Source organism: Pseudochaenichthys georgianus, chromosome 24 (assembly GCF_902827115.2).
Source record: "Pseudochaenichthys georgianus chromosome 24, fPseGeo1.2, whole genome shotgun sequence".
In the NCBI taxonomy this organism is placed as follows: domain Eukaryota; kingdom Metazoa; phylum Chordata; class Actinopteri; order Perciformes; family Channichthyidae; genus Pseudochaenichthys; species Pseudochaenichthys georgianus.
The window spans coordinates 24,573,467-24,596,879 of NC_047526.1; the positions used below are offsets into that span (position 1 = coordinate 24,573,467).

The following is a 23,413-nucleotide window of genomic DNA, read 5'->3' on the forward strand; positions in this document are numbered from 1 at the left end:
TCAGTGGGGTGGGAGTAAATGAAGACCTAACACACATAATGTAAGAGTCCACACTGTGATGTTACCTGGTTTCCAGTCACTGTTTTTCTTTTTGGTTGCATAAAGCTTTTAATGTGCTTTGTTGTCGTTTCCCACTGATGTTTAACTTAATTTGTTAAGAGGTTTCTTACCGCTCATGACGGTGAACTCTCATTTATGTCTCTATTTAGGAATCAGTAAAAAATGCATTTGCTGTGAAATAATGTAAACTTTCATTTGTAATGCATAAGCATGAATAAATACTTTCACGTCAGAGACAACCTGCAAAATGATGTGCTGTGATTTAACCACGGGCAGTTTTATGCTGATGATAATTTAGTTTACTGGTGGACAATACTGAGGCACATTATTACCTCAAAATGTACATTTGAAACAACTTTTAAGGTAATTAATTAACATTAATATCTTCAAAATTACTAGCTTTACTTTTAATATTCAAACTTATTTTGACCAATATGACCTCTAATTGAATGCAGATCTTGAACCTGTGCTTTATTTAGTTGTTTTGGTAAACACATAACAGTGACTGCAATTCTTTTACTTCTAATGAGCCCATGTTGTATTATGGCTGAATCTGTTTCTTCACACAGTCACGACCCTTGTTCTCAGGTTACATGGCCTTGTGTTTCTTGCAACGCGGCTTTTCCTCCATCATTAGCAGCTAATCTAGATGTGGGATAAAGATACTTGGCCGAATAATCGCAGCAACACATCCGTTAAACTCCTTTGGCTTTTTGGTCTTGTGGAGTGCGGCCCATCAGCAGGTCTAAGAGCCTTAGGATATGCCCATGTCATATGATCCTGATGCTACAAACACACAGCGAGGTGCAGAGGTGGGACGTAACTAAGTACATTTACTCAAGTACTGTTTTTAAGTGCAATTTTTGAAACTTGTGTATTTCCATTGTTGTACTTCAAATTCAGAGGTAAATCGTGTACTTTTACGTTGTTACATTTACTTTGTACCTTTAGTTACTTTACAGATTTTGTTTAATGTTGTTAAATATAATCAACACTTAAATATGACCTAGAGTAAATTCACAAGCTACCTTGCAGAATACAAAGTAAGGCAAGTTTATTTATATAGCACCTTTCAACACAATTCAACGCAATTCAAAGTAGATAACTTTGATGAACCCTTAAATGCATCAATAATTATGATCAAAACATACAATATATATTATTTGGAAATGGACGTATTTGCATAATAAGTACTTTCACTTTTGGTACTTTAACTATATTGTAATGCTAATACTTTTCTACTTTTACATTTGGAATGCAGGACTTTTACTGTAACAGAGTATTCCTTCACTCTGGTACTTCTACTTTTACTCAAGTACCAGATCTGAGTACTTCTCCTACCTCTGGTGAATTGTTGAGGGGCCCGGAGCTCCAGAATGACAGCTTTGATTCCCGATAAGCCTCGCTGCTTTCCTCGAGCTCACCGGGACCTTAAGCGGGGCTGAAAGTCAGGAAAACCTCCCGGAGAAATGGAGCGCAGCCCGCCACGTGAACAGCAGATCGGATGGAAAAGCTGCAGCCCCCCGTGATTCAGTCATTTACAGTCAGAGTAGTAATGTCACCATCTAAAAATACCATAAGTAAAAGAGCGAGTCCATATGTAGTGAGTGAACATGTTAACCTAAAAAATGTAAATAATTCTTATTGGGAATGGCGCCATTCAGTCTGCATTATTAGGCTACTGTATTATTGGATTATCATTACAGATGCACAGGCCTAAACAGAGATGTAATAATGTAGGTGCAGATTATTTGATCCCCAACACCAGTTAGTTTGTGACCAACATTATATTAGATTGGTCTTTGTTTGGTTATGTGAAGTGTTCCACTGATGTGGACACTTTAATACAGATGTGGGAGACATATTTTGACTACAAGTTAATGGTTAGAAATAAGGAATATTTGTTTATTCAGATTAAGATTGAGCAATTACTGACCATTTTCATATGGACGTTTAGCAGCTTTAACAGGGCAATTTATTGTTTTTGTGGAGAGCAGAAATGACACAAACACCTTAAAAACAAGTACTTTTTCATTTTGAATACTTCACTACAGGTAAGTGCTGGAGAAAGTATTAAGATACTTTATTAGTAAAAGTGTCAATATCCAACAAGTACAAATATTATACACTTTTATGTGTGAGATGATAAATAGAAAAAGAGTACACATTTTCCCTCTGCAGAAGTATAGAGTATCATGTAGATTTCAGGTACCTTCAAACTGTGACTCTCACTTAGATCCATGTATTAACCTCTCATCACTCCTAATGAAGAATGGCTTTGGCTCACAGTATGGCATTAGCGGACAGGCAGCTGACTGACGTGTATGCAGATCATTTAGTCCTATGAAACAAATGAACACATTTCAACCCATGCATTTCTTTAAATGTTCTCCTGCCGACTGCAACAATGAGCAACAGGTTGGCGACGTGAAGTGCCTAATGAGAATGTTTTAGTCGTACTCTGGATTTTGATCTCTCATCCATTGAATTGTTAGCCTCACATGTCACAAAATGACAGTATATCTCTGGATGTTTGCGTTCTAACCAGCTTAATGTCCTTATCTTTTTCCTTCATACTCCATCTTTAGAGACAGAGGGGTGCAGCTTTCGTTATAAGATCAGGCTTGGAGTCTTCTTTTTGTCACTGTGTAAAAGAGAGACAAGGGTCTTTTAGTGAGAAGAACATGTTTCTTTTCAAGTGCTTAAGAATTGTGCTTTTTTTCTTGGCCACAGTTTATGATACAATGCAAAGCAGCTGTTTTACCCTTTCACTAAACTGACTGAACTCTGGCAAAAAACAAAACAAAATCCACCAGTAATCACGGCCTAATGCCTGCATAATTATTGTACACCTAATCCACCCACAAAGAGCTTTGATAAGAAACAATGACTGTGAGAATAATAAATCTCTAAGTGTTACAGTTTATACGGAAGAAATTAATTCGATTTATGTAAACTGACTCACATCCTGATCTGGACTGCCTGCATGCTGAGGTTTTTGTAAGATAAGGATAAGATCAAAAACAGAATACATATTGACTTTTAGATACTAAGGTTTGTACACACTCACAAAGTAAAGGATTCTGGACGTTAATTCATATCAATTCAATATGGTTGATTTATAGATTTGAATCTTTAATTCTGATTCTGAAAAGAGCCTGTCATTTGTATGCAATAGTCCGAATTACAACAATATAGCCTCTAGGACATCAGTGCTCAGGGATGCATATAGCCACTGTGATTTGGATGTAAATGCACACTTTATTTTATCTTACAGACTTGTACAAATCTATATTACAGTTTTAATAAATGTAGCTTTTTATTCATTATATTTTCTAATAAGGAATCATCTACTAAGAAATTCTCAGATTAATCAAATTTTAGTTAAAATCTTTGTATTTTGTACCTAATGATTCATTATTTGACACACTTTTTTACCAAATTGCAAAACACATCGCTTGATTGCTCTCATTTTGATAAATCCAGGCTTTAAATTGTGCAACTCTTCATCCTTTCTCTTGCTCTCGGTAATGTGTGAACGCATTGTTGAGGAGGAGGAGGAGGAGGAGGAGGAGGAGGAGGAGGAGGAGGAGGAGGAGGAGGAGGAGGAGGAGGAGGAGGAGGAGGAGGAGGAGGAGGAGGAATAAAGCAGGCATGTTGTATATATCCTTTATTTAACCAGGTAAAGATAAAGGATATATATCTTATCTAAAGCCAGTTGAGTAGCTCTATGAAACCTGATTGTACTTATATGATTCTGTTTTCTTCAAGTTTGTATCTTCTTGGTCGAATGCACTTATTGTAAGTCGCTTTGGATAAAAGCATCTTCTAAATGTAATATATAACATGTTGAAGCATGACGGCTGAACTGAGGATTGTTGAGTGGATAAATGATGACCCAAACCCAAACCCAAAGACCCTGTCTTATAAGAATGAAAAAACAATAAGAGACTGGCAACAAAGACCCTTGAGTTTATTTCATTTACAACATAATGAACACATGATACATGTTATTATTGTTTCCTGTAATATCCTCTTCTTCTGCATAATGTGTTCGTCAGTGTCCCTCACTCTTTCTCCTCATTTAAAAGGTACAAATCGTGCAGCTTAACATTTACAGCCAACATGGTTACGATGGAAAATAAACTGTATGGCTGTTTGCAAAAAAGATGCTCCAGCAGATGGCAAACACATACAGTACTTCTCTTTGCCAGGTTACCTTGAGACAAGGCCAGCACACATTTCAGATTTGAAAGAAGAGGATGCTCTTTGTGTTGTTTCTGAATCTGGCCTTTCCTCTTCGATTTATTAAATCTATTTTTTGTCAAATGACTGTTTTTTGTTCTTTGACAAGGTCACAGCCTCCTCTAGACTAAATGCCTCTGTATTCTCTGCTTTCCTCCACTCTGCTTCATTCTCCTCAGTGCATCCCATGATACAAAGCATTGAATCTCTCCTTCGTTAGTGCAATATTAAGAAACTGTTAGTCAGGATTTACGTTGTTACGCAAGCCCTCCCCACCACCACTATAAGCTGTCAGTTAGTTAACTGGCTGAAGGTCAGGCTTAGATTATGCACCTCTCAACCCCTGTGCAATGAATATGATGCTTTGTTGAAGAAGGAGTAAACATATGCCCCTGGGGGTAGGAATTAGCAGACACACACACATGCACCCTCTCTCACAGAGCATATGCAGAGTGAATGGGGCTTATTATACACCTGCGAGTGGGGTCAAAGTCTGTCAATCCCTAGCTTATGGTATTATAATAGATTATAGAATCACTCTCTAATGGCAGTCATTCAGTTTGTAATCTCAGCAGTTGATGCAAAAGCACTCAGAGTTCCAGCTAAGGGTCTGTTGAAAATAAGGCCTTCTCCTCATTCATCCCTTACTTCCCCCCCTTTCACAAAGGTCTTATGACAAGTCAGCTGTTGGTGACATCACAGATGCTGGATCAGATGTCAGAAACCTTTGCTGGCTGACTTACATCCCTTGTGGCTCAGCAGCAACTGAGGCCACTTGAGGCCAAAGGAGCGGCGAGGTGCCCGGGGGGTGAGGGGTAGGGGGGCACTTCACAGGGCAGGAACATCTGACCCATGTGTGGGTTTGTTTGTGTGGACGACCGGAGAGTGCCCATCTTGCCATCAGCTTGAGAAGACATTAATCATGTGTGTGAAGAGTGTGTGTGGCTTACAAAGTGTGGATGTTGTGCATGTGCGTGACAGGATATCTGTTCTTGAGACATGGCAGTGAAATCTGCATGTGTTTGAAACATCTTGTCAAACATAAAAGGTTTGGGGGATAGTAGTTTGTGGAACCTGAGTTGAGTTTGGATCACAAGACAGTACCGCCACCTCCTGGTTTCTTTGAATATTACAACCACGGTCCGTCTCATGATCAAGTCACTGTGCCTGATTCTTTTAGTGAATATTACATGTATAAATGTTGACTGTTTAATGCAAATATTGACAATTTTTTTGCAAGCAAATTCATATTTATTACCCGAGTACCATGTAGACCTTTAATGCACCTGTTGGTTTGTAATTGTAATTGTGATGTTCTTTTTTTAACGTGGTGCTTACCTCTCTCTTTAATACATGTACATAATACATGTTCCCTCTGTGGGACAAATAAAGGGATTCTGATTCTATTTCTAGATAAGCTATCGTGACTTTTGCAGGCAGTTTGTTGCCCTTGGAATATTGTTTTTAGTATAGTTGTTGACAGTGGCGTTTCTATATGTACAAAAGTGGTGGGGCACAACAAACTTAGATGTCTATATATAAGCTTCTGCAGAGAGGTTCATGGCTGGTGAGGCTCTGGCACTGACTCTTCAGGTTTACAAATATATTAAATCAAAATATAATATTATTTTCAAAAGCTTTTTTTGTCTGATGCTTCAATTACTTTTAAACAGACAGTTCAACAGAAGGATACCCAAAAAATGTAATTTTATCATTTAAATATTGAATTGTTCTCTCTTAGTAAGATCCCATTTTCAATAAAATTGCAGTCTTACCTTGACTTGAAGATTAAGTCAATTTGCCTATCCTTCTGGACAAAAATCTCTATTACTTTTTTGTAAAAGTCCTCCTTATCTTCTTGTAGTTTCAAAAGTGTATCATAAATCTAATCTAATCAATAGATTTTTGATTAGAAAATTATAAAAGTAGGGTAGACATGTGGATATTATCCGGCTGAACAAAACGTACATTTATCTAACAGCTACGTTTCCCACAGATCTTATTTTGAGCTATTTTCTAAAATCCTATGGAGAAATCTCGTTGCTTTTTTGTGGAGGGAAGCCATGCGCAGCTTACTTCCGGGTTTTAGGACGCCTCACTGCAGCTCTCTCTCCTCCTCTTCACACACCACACTTTTCGCGGCACACGTACTCACAGCCAATCAGCTCTGAATTATGTGAGATGACGTATGGTGGGGATGGCAGCACTTTGCCCCTATGGTCATTATTTTTTGCCACACACATTAAATAGGAAAATACTCTGAGCATGCGCAGTGTAGTTTTTGCAGTCACCGTTCACTTAGACAGTCAGAGGGAGGGGCAGGATCAGGTTTTGTCTCACATGGCTCTAAACAGCTCAATAGGCACACACTGTAGACACTAATTAGAAGAACACAGACTAAAACAGCAATGAGACGAATCAGATGATTAAACATGATCTTAAAATATATTTTATATATTTTTTCATTTATTTTTGCATTTTGTTGTAATCATTATTTTAATACTTTCTGCTGACACTAGGTGGGGCTGTGCCCCACCTGCCCCTAATGACCAGTCGCCACTGGTTATTGATGATTATACATGCGTGACTTAAGACCTAGTATTTTAAACTTGCTTCATGTCTTAAGAGTATAGGCAGACCTCAGTTGATAATGTTATACGTGATAATGTTACATCAGTTTTAAGAAAATACTTCAACTGACTGTAGATGTCATGTACTACTCCTGTAAAAATGCTTGTGTTAATATGCCTTCCCATTTTTGTTTCCTTAATGACAATCATAGAATATTTCCAATAAAGTGATAGTGTCAAATAACTGTCTAGAACGTTTTTTTTGTTTGTTAAGAAAACAGACCATACTAATGCCTTGCAGACAGTTTTTTCGTGATGTTTATAAATTACAATGACCAGTCAGAAGTTTAGAAACCGGATGCTACCAATAGATGGCAGTAACATGCCAAATATCATATTAACGATCAGTATTTTACTTTCTGCATTGCTACAACTGCCCAATTAAACTACACATGTATCAATATTCTCAAAACTGTAAGTATAACTGTCACAAATGTTTCATGAGAAAACAGAATTCTATTGTATATCTACATTTTCAACTATGATCTTTTTCGACAAACTATAATATGACTTTTTAATTATATTATCAACATATATCACATGCTGAATACCATGTAAATATACACTGGTCGTTTTTGTTGTTAATAAAAGCGTTTTTTTGCACGACCTTGAAGTTTCAACTTTATTTTCTTCAAATTAACAGACCTTTTTTATTTATTATTATTTGTTTTTATTGACAATTATTTTTACAAACCATCAAGGCTCATTGTAACAGTAAAACATTTCAATTGGTGTTGATACAGTGCAAAAAAACAAATAACATACAGCAAAAAAAATAACTTTACGTAACATAAATAAATCCAATAATATCATTCATGTATTGGAGCGATTTTGCAAAAACTTTTAGTTCATTCTTCCACCCGGTCATATGAGGTTTAGCTTTCAAATATTTACACTTACGAATAAAATGTGTACTCAAATTAATAGACTGTCTCTGAAGTTCTAACAGTTTTGCTTTTGAGGTTTCAATATTACGAGGGACACTTGAAGGTAGCACTCTTTATTCTGGTCGCTCTGTCGCCAAGGCAACGTTACCAAACAGACCGCGGCGCCACAGACCTGCTGCTTTTTCATCAGGACAGAAACCAACATATCTGTCAGGACTTTCACACAACATACTGTGGACATGGAAGACAGTGATATGGACCCAGAAGAGGCGTATGAACCGTCTGAGATGTTCGAGAATGAAGAGGCCAAGAGCGGGTTAGTGTGTAAACTGGGCAGTCACAGTGAAAAGTCTTTTAGAAAACCTAACGACAAGTCAACTGCCTGCAGTTTGCTTTTCATACTGGAACAAGAAAGCAGCGGAGAAGTAACGGGGCAGAAACCCTCCTTTTTACGCAGCGGTCCAGACATAGACATCAGACGGCAAAACATACAGTGGGCAGTTCCTTTGGCATTAGGGCAGGGATATCTAGATACTTTCCAAGGTTTGACATAATGAGTTGTGCTACTTTTAAAGCAAGCAACGATGTTTTCAAATCTGTAATCAAAGAGGTCCGCAAAAAACACTATCGGCCAATCAGATTGCTTGATTTGACTTGTCAGTTTTATAAATATATTTACATTTCTTCCGTTATGGAACAAACTTACAAAGCATAAAATGGAAACATTTAAGATTAACTTCGACCTCCGGGGGGGTCTTACTATGGAGGAGTGGATTGAGCAGTGCCTATCTCCAGAAAAAAAAGCACCTAAACGACGACATGCAGAGCTACGTGAAGAGCAGGTAGACCAACTGAAAAAGTAGCACCATTCAAAAGCTTTCTGATGCGGGTCTTGAAACAAAGCAGAGAAATTATGACCGTTAGTGGCCACAGGTGCGAAAGCTCTCTCGAGAGCTACTGTAAGCCGAATCTCGGGGACCGGAGAAAGTGGAGCAATATTCTCACCACGCCAAGCAACAGCCTAGAACAACCTCAACAATTAACCACGTAAGCCATGCTACTGATGCTGGACAAGTTTTCAGTGGCTGCACAATAAACGGCAACATACAAATGAATGTAAATAAATAGCCAAATAATGGATCAACGCTCTCTGTCTAATATGTTCGCTAGCTGTTAGTGTTGTTGCATAGCAACCACGTCGCACTATGTTTCGCGCAGAAGGCAACGGAGGGACTATTTTATTTTGAACATCATTATTTACGAATAAAAACTATTTAAATTAGAGTGTGTATTTTTTTCCCATATTGCCACACTTGGTAACCGTTTTATAAAAGCAATAGCTCACTTCAGGCCGTGAGCTATTGCTTACATATAAGATACAATGGTATGTCCATTTGGTGTGCCCAAGGCACACCAAAGGACAAGTACAAATCTCAAGGCACACCTATTGTGCAAAATAGCCCTTATAACACGTGTTATCACTCATATCATGTAAAATATCTGTAAATGTGCATAATTATTTACTAATGCCAAATAAAATGTGACAAAGACAACTATATTACTCATGAAATATTTATTAACGAAATATTTCAGAAATTAATTTGAAACGTTATCAAATTAGGCTTCATCACAGCAGCAACACACTCATTTAAACCAGACAGGTCACAACATTAAAAATGAGACAAAGGAAATTCAGCACAGAGAACTGTCAATGCAAGGAAGCTGCATTGTCCATGGTCCTGAACTACAAATTATAAATGTAACATTTCAGCAGAGATGGGGTCGTTACTAAAAAAAAAAGTAATATATTACACTACTTCGTTACTCTCTACATAAAGTAACTCGTTACTTTACTCGTTACTTTACTCACAGGGCCGGCCCGCCCCTCCCTGCAGGCAGATCACGCAGACTGCTAAAGTTTCCAATGTTCTCTTTAGTTCAGTTTCCATTGTCACATAAGACTGATCCAGATCCTGAATGTGTTCCTATCTGACCGTGGCTGTTCTCTGTCTCCTGCTATCTGTATATTTTTGCGCAGTCTACCTCTGCTCACTCTGTTGCGTCGGCGTGTTCTCCTGCGTGTTGGCCATGTGTTGCACTGGAACCAGACACCGCAAAGACTTCAGCCGAGCACGTACGCGCATGCGTGAGTGGCAATAACTCTCCTTACCAACAGGCAGCGGTAGTGTGTATTCGTCATTTAAAACAGGCAACAACCGGAAGACAGAGAAGAAGAACAGACTGATATAAACAAACAACAAATAGCGTGTGCGGTAGCTCCACCTTAGCATGTGTTCTTTGCAGGTGCTTGTTGAGGTTTGACGTGGTGTTCACAGCAGTGGATAACAGCTGGCCTGGACACAGTTTGCACCTCACCGTCACATTCCTGTCTATTCTTCGGACGAACTCAAAATAATGGGCATACCTCCACCCCTCGAGTGTTATCGCTGACTCCGCCATGTGTATGCAGCACTGCACGTGGAGATGTGGACGCGCAAATCGCGCAGATTACGTACATATAAACCTACAAAGTACTGATATAGTAAATACAAAAATAATTATTTTTGTGTAGTTGTATATTGCAATAATAACGTATGGTTGTCACAAAATCCCACGGCACACCCGGACTTGCCTCACGGCACACCAGTGTGCCGCGGCACACCGTTTGGGAACCACTGGTCTAGGCTACAGGAAACCTTTATTTTTCAACGAAGTAGACTATAATAAGAAAGATAAATGCATTAATAATAACAATGCTGCATTATTTGGAGTCAATGGGTCACATGACATGGAAGCTACAAAAAAATGAATGAGTTTCCAATTGAAAAACGACTGTTTTTTCATTAAAATGTTTATAACAAGTAGAAGGTAGACTATATAATTCATTAACAAATAAATATTCCATGCATGTCCATTATAAATCTGCATTGATTTTGTGTCACTTGACATGGAAGCTGTTGAAATAAACAGAAATTAAGTTCTATTAAAAGATAATTCTATTAACTTATATTCAAATATTTATGCTCAATCAATTCATATCAATCATAAAAAAATGGATGGTCCATAAGTGAGAATGAGAGTGGTAAAGTGTGAGGGCTCAGACATGAGCTACCGTCCTCTGACTCAGACAGTCTGTTGAATATCCAATGTAAAACTAACTTCTTAGGTCTTATTTTTTCTATCCTTATATTTGTAATGAGTCCCTGAACCAATATACAAAGGATAGCAGGGTAGCCTGATTACAAATGAGTAAAAATATTCTAGTCTAAATCTATGTTTCATCGTCCTTAGTTTTAGTCTGAATCCAACTGCTTACTGTACATTTACAGGGCCTCCACACAGGAGGATGAAGAAGACCCTGATATGAAGGTCGATGAGGAGCCCTATGAGATCCAGCATCAAGAGGTGGATGAGGAGGAGGAGGAGGAGGAAGAGGAGGAGGAGGGAAGTGAAAAGGTTTGTTGAGTGTCCAACCCTTCAGTGTTCATCAATCAATCAATCAATCAATGTTTATTTATATAGCCCAATATCACAAATGTTACATTTGTCTCAGTGGTCTTCACAGTGTGTACAGAATATCAGTATGACAATACGACACCCTCTGTCCTTAGACCCTCACATCGTACAAGGAAAAACTTCCAAAGAAAACCCAGTTTAAAGGGAAAAATGGGAGAAACCTCAGGGAGAGCAACAGAGGAGGGATCCCTCTCCCAGGACGGACAGACGTGCAATAGATGCCGTGTGTAAATTGAAAAGATAATACATTTGCAACATAGGTAGTCCAAATGTTTGGAAATGCATGTGTGTATAATAGGAAGATGAATCCACGAGGATATCCATCCAGGACCTATGATCCAGGACCACAGCCACGACTCAAGATCCAGCGCTCGCGATCCAGGACACAGGACCGCAGGATCATCCATGACTCCGGATCCCAGCGTATATAGACACCAAAAAGAAAGACATTTGGGGAAGCTGGGTTAATCGGAACATGAGTGTACACGGGTATAGACAGAGAGAAGGAAGAAGTAAGATGTCCCCCGACAAACTAAGCCTATATCAGCAAAACTAGGGGCTGAATCTAATCAGCCCTAACTATAAGCTTTATCAAAAAGGAAGGTCTTAAGCGCACTCTTAAAAACGGATAGGGTGTCTGCCGCCCGAACACAAACTGGAAGCTGATTCCACAAATGTGGAGCTTGATAAGAAAAGGCTCTGGCTCCCATTGTACTTTTAAAGATTCTAGGAACAACCAACAACCCTGCATTCTTGGAACGCAATGCCCTAGTAGGACAGTAGGGTATAATGAGTTCTTTAAGGTAAGATGGCGCCTGCCCATTAAGGGCTTTGTAGGCGAGAAGAAGAATTTTAAATTCTATCCTGTGTTCTATAGGCAGCCAGTGTAAGGCAGCCAGAACAGGAGTAATGTGGTCCCTTTTCCTAACTCTGGTTAGTACACGAGCCGCAGCATTTTGAATCAGCTGAAGCGACTTGATTGACTTCTTGGTACTCCCTGATAATAAAGAGTTACAATAATCCAGCCTAGAAGTAACAAATGCATGGACTAGTTTCTCTGCATCGTTTTGAGGCAAGATATGCCTGATTTTTGCAATGTTACGTAGATGGAAGTAGGCGGTCCTTGAAATTGATTTTATGTGGGCGTTAAAGGATAAATCCTGATCAAATATAACACCAAGATTCCTTACAGTCTCACTGGAGGCCAAATTAATGCCATCCATAGTTAGTATGTCTTTAGATAATTTGTTTCGTAGATTCTTCGGGCCAAGTACAATAACTTCAGTTTTGGTCGTGTTTAACATCAAAAAGTTTAAGGTCATCCACGTTTTTAAGTCCTTAAGGCAGTCTTGAATTTTATTTAGATGATTAATTTCATCAGGCTTGATTGATAAATATAGTTGAGTATCATCCGCATAACAATGAAAGTTTACAGAATGATTCCTTATAATATTGCCTAACGGAAGCATATATAATGTGAACAAAATAGGTCCGAGCACTGAGCCCTGTGGCACTCCATGGCTAACTTTGGTTTGCGTGGAAGATTCATCGTTAACACGTACAAACTGAGAGCGTTCAGATAGATACGACCTAAACCAGCCTAAAGCAGTTCCCTGTATGCCAACTAAGTGCTCTAGTCTTTGCAATAGGATATCATGGTCGATAGTATCAAATGCAGCACTGAGATCGAGCAAAACAAGAATAGAGACAAGTCCCTTGTCTGAGGCTATTAGAATATCATTTGTGACTTTAACCAGAGCTGTCTCTGTGCTATGATGTGTTCTAAAGCCAGACTGAAAATCTTCAAATAAATCATTGTTTTTTAAGTAATCACACAACTGTTTTGCGACCGCTTTCTCAAGAATTTTTGAGAGGAACGGAAGATTAGAAATAGGTCTATAGTTGGCTAAAACCTCTGGATCGAGGTTGTGCTTTTTAAGAAGCGGTTTTATCACTGCTACTTTGAATGATTGTGGAACATAGCCTGATAATAAAGACATATTCATAATATTTAATAAAGAAGTGCTAATTAATGGAAAAACTTCCTTCAACAGCTTAGTTGGAATTGGGTCTAACATACACGTTGATGGTTTAGAAGAGAGAATCATTGAATGTAATTGTTCAAGGTTAATGGCTGAAAAGCATTCTAGTTTACTATCTAGTGTAATATTAGAACTTACGATTCCGGGAGCTGTTGATAACACTATACTGGTCGAAGGCAAGAGGTCATTAATTTTGTTTCTAAGAGTAACAATTTTATCGTTAAAAAAGCACATAAAATCATTACTACTGAGTGCTAAGGGAATAGAAGGCTCAATCGAGCTGTGGCTCTCTGTCAGCCTGGCTACAGTGCTGAAAGAAATCTTGCATTATTCTTATTCTCATCTATTAATGAAGAGTAGTAGGCTGCTCTCGCTTTACGCAGTGCTTTCTTATATTCATTGAGAGTAATATGCCAAATTAAACGAGATTCTTCAAGTTTAGTGGAACGCCATATCCTTTCAAGTTGTCTAGACTTTTGCTTTATTTTGCGGGTTTCGGCATTATGCCATGGAGCTAATCTATGTTGTTTTATTTTCTTCTTTTTCAAAGGAGCAACATAATCTAATTTTATTCGCAGCGCATCTATAGCACTATCAACAACATGATCAATTTGGGGTGGTGTACATTTTGTATAAGTTTCCTCCCCTACATGCAGACATGCTATCGAGTTAAGTATTGGTTGAATCTCTTCCTTAAATGTGGCTATAGCACTAACAGATAGGTTTCTGCTGCAAGAGCTTTTGACTAATGCTTTGTAGTCTAGTAACAGTACTTCAAAAGTTACTAAGAAATGGTCGGATAAAGCAGGATTATGCGGTTCGACTAATAGTTGCTCAATTTCAATACCATAAGTCAGAACAAGGTCGAGAGTGTGATTATAACAGTGGGTTGGTTTATTTACACTCTGACAGAAACCAACAGAATCTAATATAGAGTTAAATGCAACAGTAAGGCTATTTTTATCATCGTCAACATGAATATTAAAGTCACCTACGATAATTACTTTGTCTGTTTTAAGAACCAAAGTTGATAAAAACTCAGAGAATTCTGATAAGAATTCTGAATAAGGACCTGGTGCACGATACACTGTAACAAATAAGATTGGCTGCAAAGTTTTCCAGGTCGGATGCGTAAGACTAAAAACGAGGCTTTCAAAAGAGGTATAATTACATTTTGGTTTAGTATTGATAAGTAAACTTGAGTCAAAGATTGCTGCAACTCCACCTCCTCGGCCCGTGCCTCGAGCAATATGAGTGTTGACATGGCTGGGTGGAGTGGCCTCATTTATGCTGACATATTCTTCATGTCTCAACCAAGTTTCAGTGAGACAGCATATATCAATATTATAATCTGATATTAAATCATTTACCAATATTGCTTTAGATGCTAGAGATCTTATGTTTAAGAGACCACATTTAATCTTCCTGTTTTGTTGCACTGTAGTAGTTGTTACATTTACTTTTATTAGGTTATTATGTATGACACCTCTATTAGGTTTTACATTAAATTGTCCTTGGGCAGACACACACACCGCTAATATTGGGTATTTTATTGGGTTCGGGATTCCTATGGGTGACTGCCTAGGAGAGAGCGCAGAGAAGCGTGTAAGACTGCGACTCTGCCTCCTGGTCTCAACTCCAGTTTGTCATGGATTACGTCCACAAAGCCCTGAAATGTTTGCCGAAATGAGATCTGCACCTTTCAAAGTAGGGTGAATGCCGTCTCTCTTAATCAGACCAGGTTTTCCCCAGAAGGCTGTCCAATTATTTACGAAGCCCACATTGTTTGCTGGGCACCACCAAGACAACCAGCGCTGAAATGATGACATGCGGCTATACATGTCATCATTGATCAGATTGGGGAGGGGACCAGAGAAGATTACGGTGTCCGACATTGTTTTAGCATAACTACACACCGACTCCACATTAAGTTTTGTGCATTCTGATTGGCGTAAACGAACATCATTACCACCGACGTGAATAACAATCCTACTGTATTTACGTTTATCTTTAGCCAGCAGTTTAAGATGCGCCTCAACGTCGCCCGCTCTGGCCCCCCGGAATGTTCATGTCCTCTACATCCACAGTCATTTATTTTTATCAATGTACCAATCAAAAATCACCTTTTCGTTTATTCAGGATTCATTACTTTATTGACAAATCAACATGATTGGTTGGAATTTGTTTCAATTAGCTCACTTAAACCCAGACAGACCAAACGAGTAAAGCCACTTACTCCCGAAGCCTATAGTACAATTAAAAAAAAAAACATAAAACATTTAGATAATATCCTTACCGATTAAATACATATGAGAGCGTAAAACAATGAATTAAATCCAACATATAGGGAACCTAAGATAAAACACCAGAACCTGTAGGGAAATTAGCAGCACCACCAAACCACCTAGATAAAGTGCATTAAAAACATATTGTACAATTAAATAACCTGTCTAGTTACCTGCCTATGTTTGTAGAGTAATGGAGGCAGGTACGTTTCAGGATAATTATGTGCTGGCCTGGAACCTGCAAGTTGATTCTCTAACAAAGTCTTTTGTGAGAGGGAAGAACATTTAAGTTGTAAACCAGGTGAGAGTGGTCCTTTAAGACTTTAAGTTCCCTAATCTACAGTCTAGCCGTGTAGATTCCCCTGGAGTGGGAGATCATACAATAATTCTGGTAGCAGTGAGCACCACTCTGTCCAGCTGTATCCTGTCCCCAGCTAAAATGTTATGTAAACACACAGTTTTGTTAAAGTAAAGATATTGTCCAATGCTTCGCTGCAATAACCATCCCTCTTTGCAAGGCCGGATTAGTACCTCCAGGGGCCCCTGGGCACTGAGCACCCCCCCCCCCCCCCGAACCGACGTACCAACAAGTAACACCACGCCTACCCAATCCTACGAACATGACCAATATTTAGAATTTTCAGTCAATCTGGCATGTCAAATCGCACACCTATTTGTCAAAAGTAGGGACGCAGCCACATAGTTCAACCAAAGTAGGTCTAGCCTTTTGCCCTTTCAGTCAAAAATCACAAGACAAAGATACAATGGATAAGAACTCAAGACAGTGTATGGCTCAAGAAGACCTAGGTAATATCACTCGAAACCTCAGAGCAGCACCCCACTGCCAAAATATGACTGGCTGGCTGTACAAGTACACAAGGAGTTATATTAGTCACAAACATTGAGAGTTACAAAAGTAAAATATGTAGTGAAATTGTGTGGTTGCTCAAGGGTGGGGCTGTGATTCGGCTATACACCACCGCCGCATAGTAATAAAGTTGAGCGCATACATAGTGAGACCTACAGTACAGAGACGGTTTAGAAAATATATTAATTTGACCCTATAGAAAAGCTGTATTATTTATGGCAAAGAGTGAGTGTCATTTAAAATAATGTATGATGAGTGAGGTTATGCCCTCTTTGCTCAAGGACCCCTGGGCACTTGCCCAGGTTACCCATATGGTTAATCCGGCCTTGTCTCTTTGCCACCTTTTCGAATTGTCTTACAAAAAAAAGAAACGTTTTTGGTGTACCTTTAATTTACATTTAACATTAGAGGTGATTTTCAATCCCTGTAATAATAGTAAGTACACATAAGACATTATTTTTAAGATATTATAAAAGGCTATAATCCAGCTCTACCTTGAGGAGGAAATCACAAATCAGCCCACACTTCACTTACCATATATGCAATTTTGTTGATTCATGACATACCACCGCACTTTCCATGACCACCGAAAAGGGCAAGAGGTTAGAAGTTATGGATCAGTCCAATATAGCTACTGGTTATCTATTGTTATCTTAGTGAGCTTCTATTTTACTCGAGTACAATTTCTTGACGCTGTCCTCTCTTATGATAGCAGATCCTTCCTCAGAGGGTGATCAACCTGAACAGAGATTTGACGACGTTAGTGACCAACATCCAAACTGCAGCTGACGCCAAAGAGTCGCTGCGACAGGCAGAGCTGGAGGAAGCTCGCAGACTAAGGTAGTTTCTGTATTTTATACATCATTACCTCTTTAACCACTACATTACCTATGTCCTGACATCACTCCTCCCTCAATGAATACATACTTTAAAAAATAAAAAGGGCAATTTAACTTTTTACATTCCTCCTACAATGTTATCCTTTTGTCTTACTTTCCTCTTGTTTGCCACCATGTTTGTCTTTCTTGGTCCAGATTGGAGCGACTTGAGAAGGACTTGAAATCCAGCCAGGAAATATTCGAGGAGATCACTAGAGGGTGGTCTTTATCTACGCAGAGAGCGATCCCTCAGGAGCTTCACGAGGCCCTGAACAACCAGCAGCAGTTATGTGATGCTATCATTGAAGACAAGAAAAAACTCATAAATGACCTGCAACAGGTAAATCCATCCATCTGTCTGTCTGTCTGTCTGTCCGTCTGTCTGTCTGCCTGTCTGTCCGTCTGTCCGTCTGCCTGTCTGTCCGTCTGCCTGTCTGTCCGTCTGTCTGTCCGTCTGTCCGTCCGTCCGTCTGTCTGTCCGTCTGTCTGTCCATCTATCTGTCCGTCTATCTGTCTGTCCGTCCGTCTGTCTGTCCGTCTGTCTGTCCGTCTGTCTGTTTGTCCGTCCGTCTGTCTGTCCGTCTATCTGTCTGTCTGTCCGTCCGTCTGTCCGTCCGTCTGTCCGTCCGTCTGTCCGTACGTCTGTCTGTCCGTCCGTCTGTCCCTCTGTCTGTCTGTCCGTCCGTCTGTCCGTCTGTCTGTCTGTCCGTCCGTCTGTCTGTCCGTCTATCCGTCTATCCGTCTGTCTGTCCGTCCGTCTGTCCGTCCGTATGTCTGTCTGTCCGTCCGTCCGTCTGTCCCTCTGTCCGTCTGTCTGTCCGTCTGTCCGTCTGTCTTTCTGTCTGTGTGTCTGTCTGTCTGTCCGTCTGTCCGTCTGTCTGTCCGTCTGTCTGTCTGTCGTCTGTCTGTCCGTCCGTCCGTTCGTCTGTCTGTCCGTCTGTCTGTCCGTCTGTCTGTCTGTCTGTCCGTCTGTGTGTCTGTCTGTCCGTCTGTCCGTCTGTCTGTCTGTCCGTCTGTCTGTCTGTCTGTCCGTCTGTCCGTCCGTCTGTCTGTTCGTCTGTCTTTCTGTCTGTCTGTCTGTCCGTCCGTTCGTCCGTCTGTCTGTGTGTCCGTCTGTCTCTCTGTCTACATTCAATCACTTTTTGTGTGTTCAGGAGCTGAAAGTTGGAGATGATCGCTTTGTGAAGGACTTGAGGAAGCAGACCGAGGAGCTGGACCTGATGATGGAGAGGATGGAGGACCAGATCAAAACCCTGATAAAGGCCTACAGGGAGGAGCTGACCCAGATAGAGGTAGAAGGACCTAGTCTGGGTCAACAAGCGTCTTTAAATAATGATATGTGTGTGATTTATTACATCAGTATGCAATTGATACAACCCCCCCCCCCACCCCCGGCGTTCACATTTCTGATATTGAGTAAAATGTCTAACAGCTCTTGGATACATGGCAATGACATGTGGTAGCATAGCCTACACACATGCTTCTCCTCATCAGGATGTGCTCATACTATTGACTTTCCATTTAACATCCTCATAAGCTAAACATCTGAAAGATATTGTCGTATGACCAAGTTCCTGCAAAACCGATTTCCCATACCAACATGCAGAATTAAGATGGCAGAACATCATCTAGTTAGCGTTATCAATGTGAGCATGTGACGCTAAAGTTAGCAGTTAGCTCCATGCATTGCGGTGCTGCTAGCATGAATGCAGACATCCTTTTAAGCCTTTCTGTTGTGATTCCTACTAACGGTTGTACTTGTGTTGTTGAATTGAAGAGAGTTTATACACAGGAAAGTGAAATCTTACTCACAAAAGACAAGTTCGAGTGGGATCAACACATGAAGGGTCTTTGGGAGGAAGAGGTCAGAAAACATTCAGTCTTCTTTAATTTTAATTCACATCCTATATTAACTCTGTATCTAATGATATCTAAACTATTTCTAGTTGAAGAGGCTGACGGAGAGGACTGTGAAAGTGGAGGAGTATGAAAACATCATTCACAACATGATGATTGACACATGGAGAAAGCACAACATCATCCAGACAAAACAACATGCACGCTTTCAGGTGTGCACACATATTAAGATGCGAATGACATGAATCAAGCCTTTTGTGCTATGGACTTTATTTATAAAAAAAATGTGCTCTAGATGAACCCAACATTTTTCCTTGTTCCATTCTTGTGTCTGCAGGTTCTGGAAAGAGAGAGTAAACAACTAAGGATTGCAAAGTTTACAAAAACGCATACACGGCATGAGATAGCAGAAAGCAAGTTCAGCCTGACTAATATAAAGACTAGGCTCAGCGGGTAACACACACACACACACACACACACACACACACACACACACACACACACACACACACACACACACACACACACACACACACACACACACACACACACACACACACACACACACACACACACACACACACACACACACACACCACACCACACCACACCACATCACACCACACCCATAATTCTATTTAATTCACTCTCTGTTTCCTCTGGCTGTCTTTGCGTTTCAGGATGAAGAAACTGATGGCAAACCTCAGCGATAAGTATAAAAGTCAGAGAGATGAGTTCACAAAGAAGAGCCGGTATTTGTCCGAGGACTACGAACGCAAAATAAAGCAGTATGAGTGCATACAGAAGCAACTGAAGTGAGTCATAACATCCCATCAACTGAGAGTAAAACAGACATGCTGTACTGCTGAACATGTCTTCTTCTTCTGTTCCCTCCTTCTCTTCACCCAGGCACTTTGCAGTCGCTGATGGCAGAAAGTTCGAGGAGATGTGGCTAATGATTGATGCCGAGGTGAAGCAGCTAGTGGAGAGGGCTTTGGACATCGACTCGCAGATCTGCAAGCAGCACCTTGGGGTGGCCTGGGAGCGACCCGTCATGGGGTTCATGGAGCTCTGTGGTCCCATCCAGCCCCAGAGGGTCCCTCAGCTGCTCCACACTGGACAGGATTCACAGGACAGTCAGAGGATGATGGACCCCTCAGTGAGGAAGGAGATAGAGGCTGAAGGGAGCGCGGTGCAGAGCGAGAGCGGAGCAGAGGAAGAGGAAGAGAAGCTGCCCATGGAGACACTGAAGAGAGTGATGGAGCTGCTGTGTGACAAGGCGGTGAGAGACAAGTTCATTTATGTTTGATACAGGAAGACGTTTGTACATTCACAACTATATTTATATCTTTACGAACAGTAATAACCATGATATCTAAAACTAATCTTCAATGCTTTATTTATCTCTGATCACCCTAAGCTGAAGCTCGATATTTCAGCCACGCTTTGAGCAAAACACATATACACTGAGATACTTAAAGTACTTTATTAATCCCAATTTGGGAAATGTTTGCGGACTTGGGCTGTCCGCTGTTTTACTTATTTTAATCCTAACCATCATTTTTCGAATAAACCAAACCTATCCTATTTTTAGGGGACAGTAATGCTTATTTATCATACTGATATTACAAAGTGGTATCGATCTTCTCATCAAACTCTCAGCAAGAGAGCACACACGTGTTTTCAAAGTTTTGAACGAATTGAAGGTTAGGTTTACAATTTTTCAGTGGCAAATAGGAGTGTTTTAAAAAAGTTTTGGTTGCTATAATCGTTCAATTTATTTGTCTATGACATTATCTGACAAGTATCTTCGACCACAATGTCCCCTTCCTTCTGCCTCAGAGCTTCCTGATGGAGGATACACTCCTGAAGCTGCTGATACCCCTAGGGAAGGAGGGGCAGACCGTGGTGAAGCTGGGCTCTCTCCTCTCTGTGAGTTCATCTGATGTCATGAATCTGTTGGACTGTACGGAGCAAATACTGATCAAAAGACATGTTATTTTCTCTTCTAGTGTCTTGGCATTGAAGAGAAGGATATTCCCAAGTTGGCTGCTTTCTTATTAAAGTACAGACATCAGCAGAGGGAGCAGACTGAGGTGAGGAGGGACAGGGATGAAGAGTTTAGTGGATGGATGCTCTTAATGAGGATTGTAATTAGACCATTTCTGTATTTACTGACGATTCTTCTCTGCCTGCAGGATGTTTGTGATAGGTCGGGGGAATCTAATAACAAGGCAGAGGAAGAGGAGACCGAGCCTACGACTCATCTGACCTCTGACCTCGATCCGTATGACGTTGTGCCTGCTCTAAAAAGTTTCCTCCGGCAGCACATGAGGTCCAGGTAAGAACACATTTACACTCATTTAACCCTTGTTGCTCAGTTTCAAAAGGTTTCTCTGAAGGAATGAATGAAATGATGACTTCATTTTAGGAATTATTACCCTTTTTAAATGCAGATTAGTTTGTAGAACGGCACTGTTGTTCCCACAGAAATGTAACTAATTTCTGCATACCAAATCTACGGGGAATTTTGAGTAAGAAGTTTGAGATATGTCCATGATAAGGAACATTATTTTTGATGCATAAAATATAACATTTAAAACAAATATTAATAATACAAAAAAATAGATTTTCCTAAAACTGCTAGAATTTATTTTGTAATATTATAGTTTTAAATTACCTCAATATTTCAACATTTTACCCATTTAAATGTATGTTCACAGAATGCCACTTGTTTGCCAATGTAACTCAATACGAGGTCGCACAGTCATGGTTACCGTGAGACAGGAGAAGGTGTTTAATCACATCATAAAAAAGCCAAACATGGGTTGAACCAGTAATAGGACTTTCTGTCAGATATGCACATGAGATGATGAGCTACATCAGTCTTCCTCAGTGAATATGTGAAGTGTTCCTGTGCGGTCCTAGGGAGAGCTCGGCCCGTCAGCATCACAGTGTTTATGAAGCGGCGCGGGATTCTTCAGAGGACGAAGCCTACTGGCAGAGTATGGGAAGTGTAATCTGTGAGGATCAACTGAGACTCTGGGACACAGCGGAGCACAAACTGAGGCAGTACCAGTGAGTAACAACCTCTCTCTCACACACACACACACACACACACACACACACACACACACACACACACACACACACACACACACACACACACACACACACACACACACACACACACACACACACACACACACACACACACATACACACACACACACACACACACACACACACACACACACACACACACACACACACACACACACACACACACACACACACACACACACACACACACAGCGAGCATCCATCTGAACTGTAACTTGTTGTTTCTGTGTGTGTTTGCAGGGCGGTGCTGGCGGACATCTCGGCGCTCGTCCCTGAGACTGAGAGTCTGCAGCAGCAGAACAGAGAGCTGAGGATGTTGCTGCAGCAGACTCTCAAAGTAATGTTTTTATCTATCACACTTTTATTACCCAGATATTCAATTAGAGTTTTTATTGAGGTACTTCCATGTAATTTCTTTTGACAGGAAATGTACAGTTTTAATATGAATTTGTTTTATTTTTTGAAACTAAAATGTAAATGTAGATGTTCTGCTTTTCTTTTCACAAATGAGTAGAGAATGACATGTCTTTGGTTTTGGCAAATCTAACGTGTAGAAATAAACGCTAAACATGTAAATAATCACATTTTTTTATGAGATAGGGCCGGAATTAATATTCTTCTTTTCTTACATTCTCCATCTGTCTTCTTTTCTTCTCTGATAGGTCAGCACTGATCTGGAGATGTAATCCAAACTCAAATTGGACTAAATTAAATCACGTTGTGTTTGCAGTTTTTATTTGTTATGCTCTGCTAGATAAAAAAACAAGTAACTGCTACATAGGCAGTCACACAGAAGTCCATGTGGGACACAAGGAGTAAACAGAAAGGTACATTACAGCCGTTTATCCAGCGCTGTTGAAGAGCTTGTGGCTGAGCTCTGAGGGGACGGAGAAGAGGAGGAGGGCGAGGAAGAGGAGCCCCAGCAGGGCGGCCAGCAGCAGCAGGCAGGGCAGCCTGTAGAGCCTCCAGACCAGCAGACAGAGGGTCCTCAGGGGGGACAGCAGCCAGGACAGGCTGCTGCT

General features: G+C 40.3%; 1 protein-coding gene across 3 annotated transcripts; it reads left to right on the forward strand.

The window, feature by feature from the left end:
• The first annotated feature begins 7,964 nt into the window (after positions 1-7,964).
• Positions 7,965-23,120, forward strand: drc1 (dynein regulatory complex subunit 1 homolog (Chlamydomonas)). 3 transcript variants are annotated; one of them, XM_034076035.2, is made up of 16 exons: positions 7,965-8,138; positions 11,152-11,278; positions 17,246-17,373; positions 17,568-17,751; positions 18,566-18,703; positions 19,189-19,275; positions 19,358-19,480; positions 19,606-19,721; positions 19,949-20,083; positions 20,178-20,550; positions 21,111-21,200; positions 21,281-21,364; positions 21,467-21,609; positions 22,197-22,346; positions 22,632-22,728; positions 23,054-23,120. In XM_034076035.2, the coding sequence occupies exons 1-16, from the start codon at positions 8,062-8,064 to the stop codon at positions 23,075-23,077; spliced, it is 2,076 nt and encodes a 691-aa protein (XP_033931926.1). In that variant the 5' UTR covers positions 7,965-8,061; the 3' UTR covers positions 23,078-23,120. The 3 variants fall into 3 exon arrangements, with proteins under 3 accessions (XP_033931926.1, XP_033931924.1, XP_033931925.1); XM_034076033.2 differs by having other exon boundaries at positions 21,281-21,609; XM_034076034.2 differs by having other exon boundaries at positions 17,249-17,373; positions 21,281-21,609.
• The last annotated feature ends 293 nt before the right edge of the window (positions 23,121-23,413 follow it).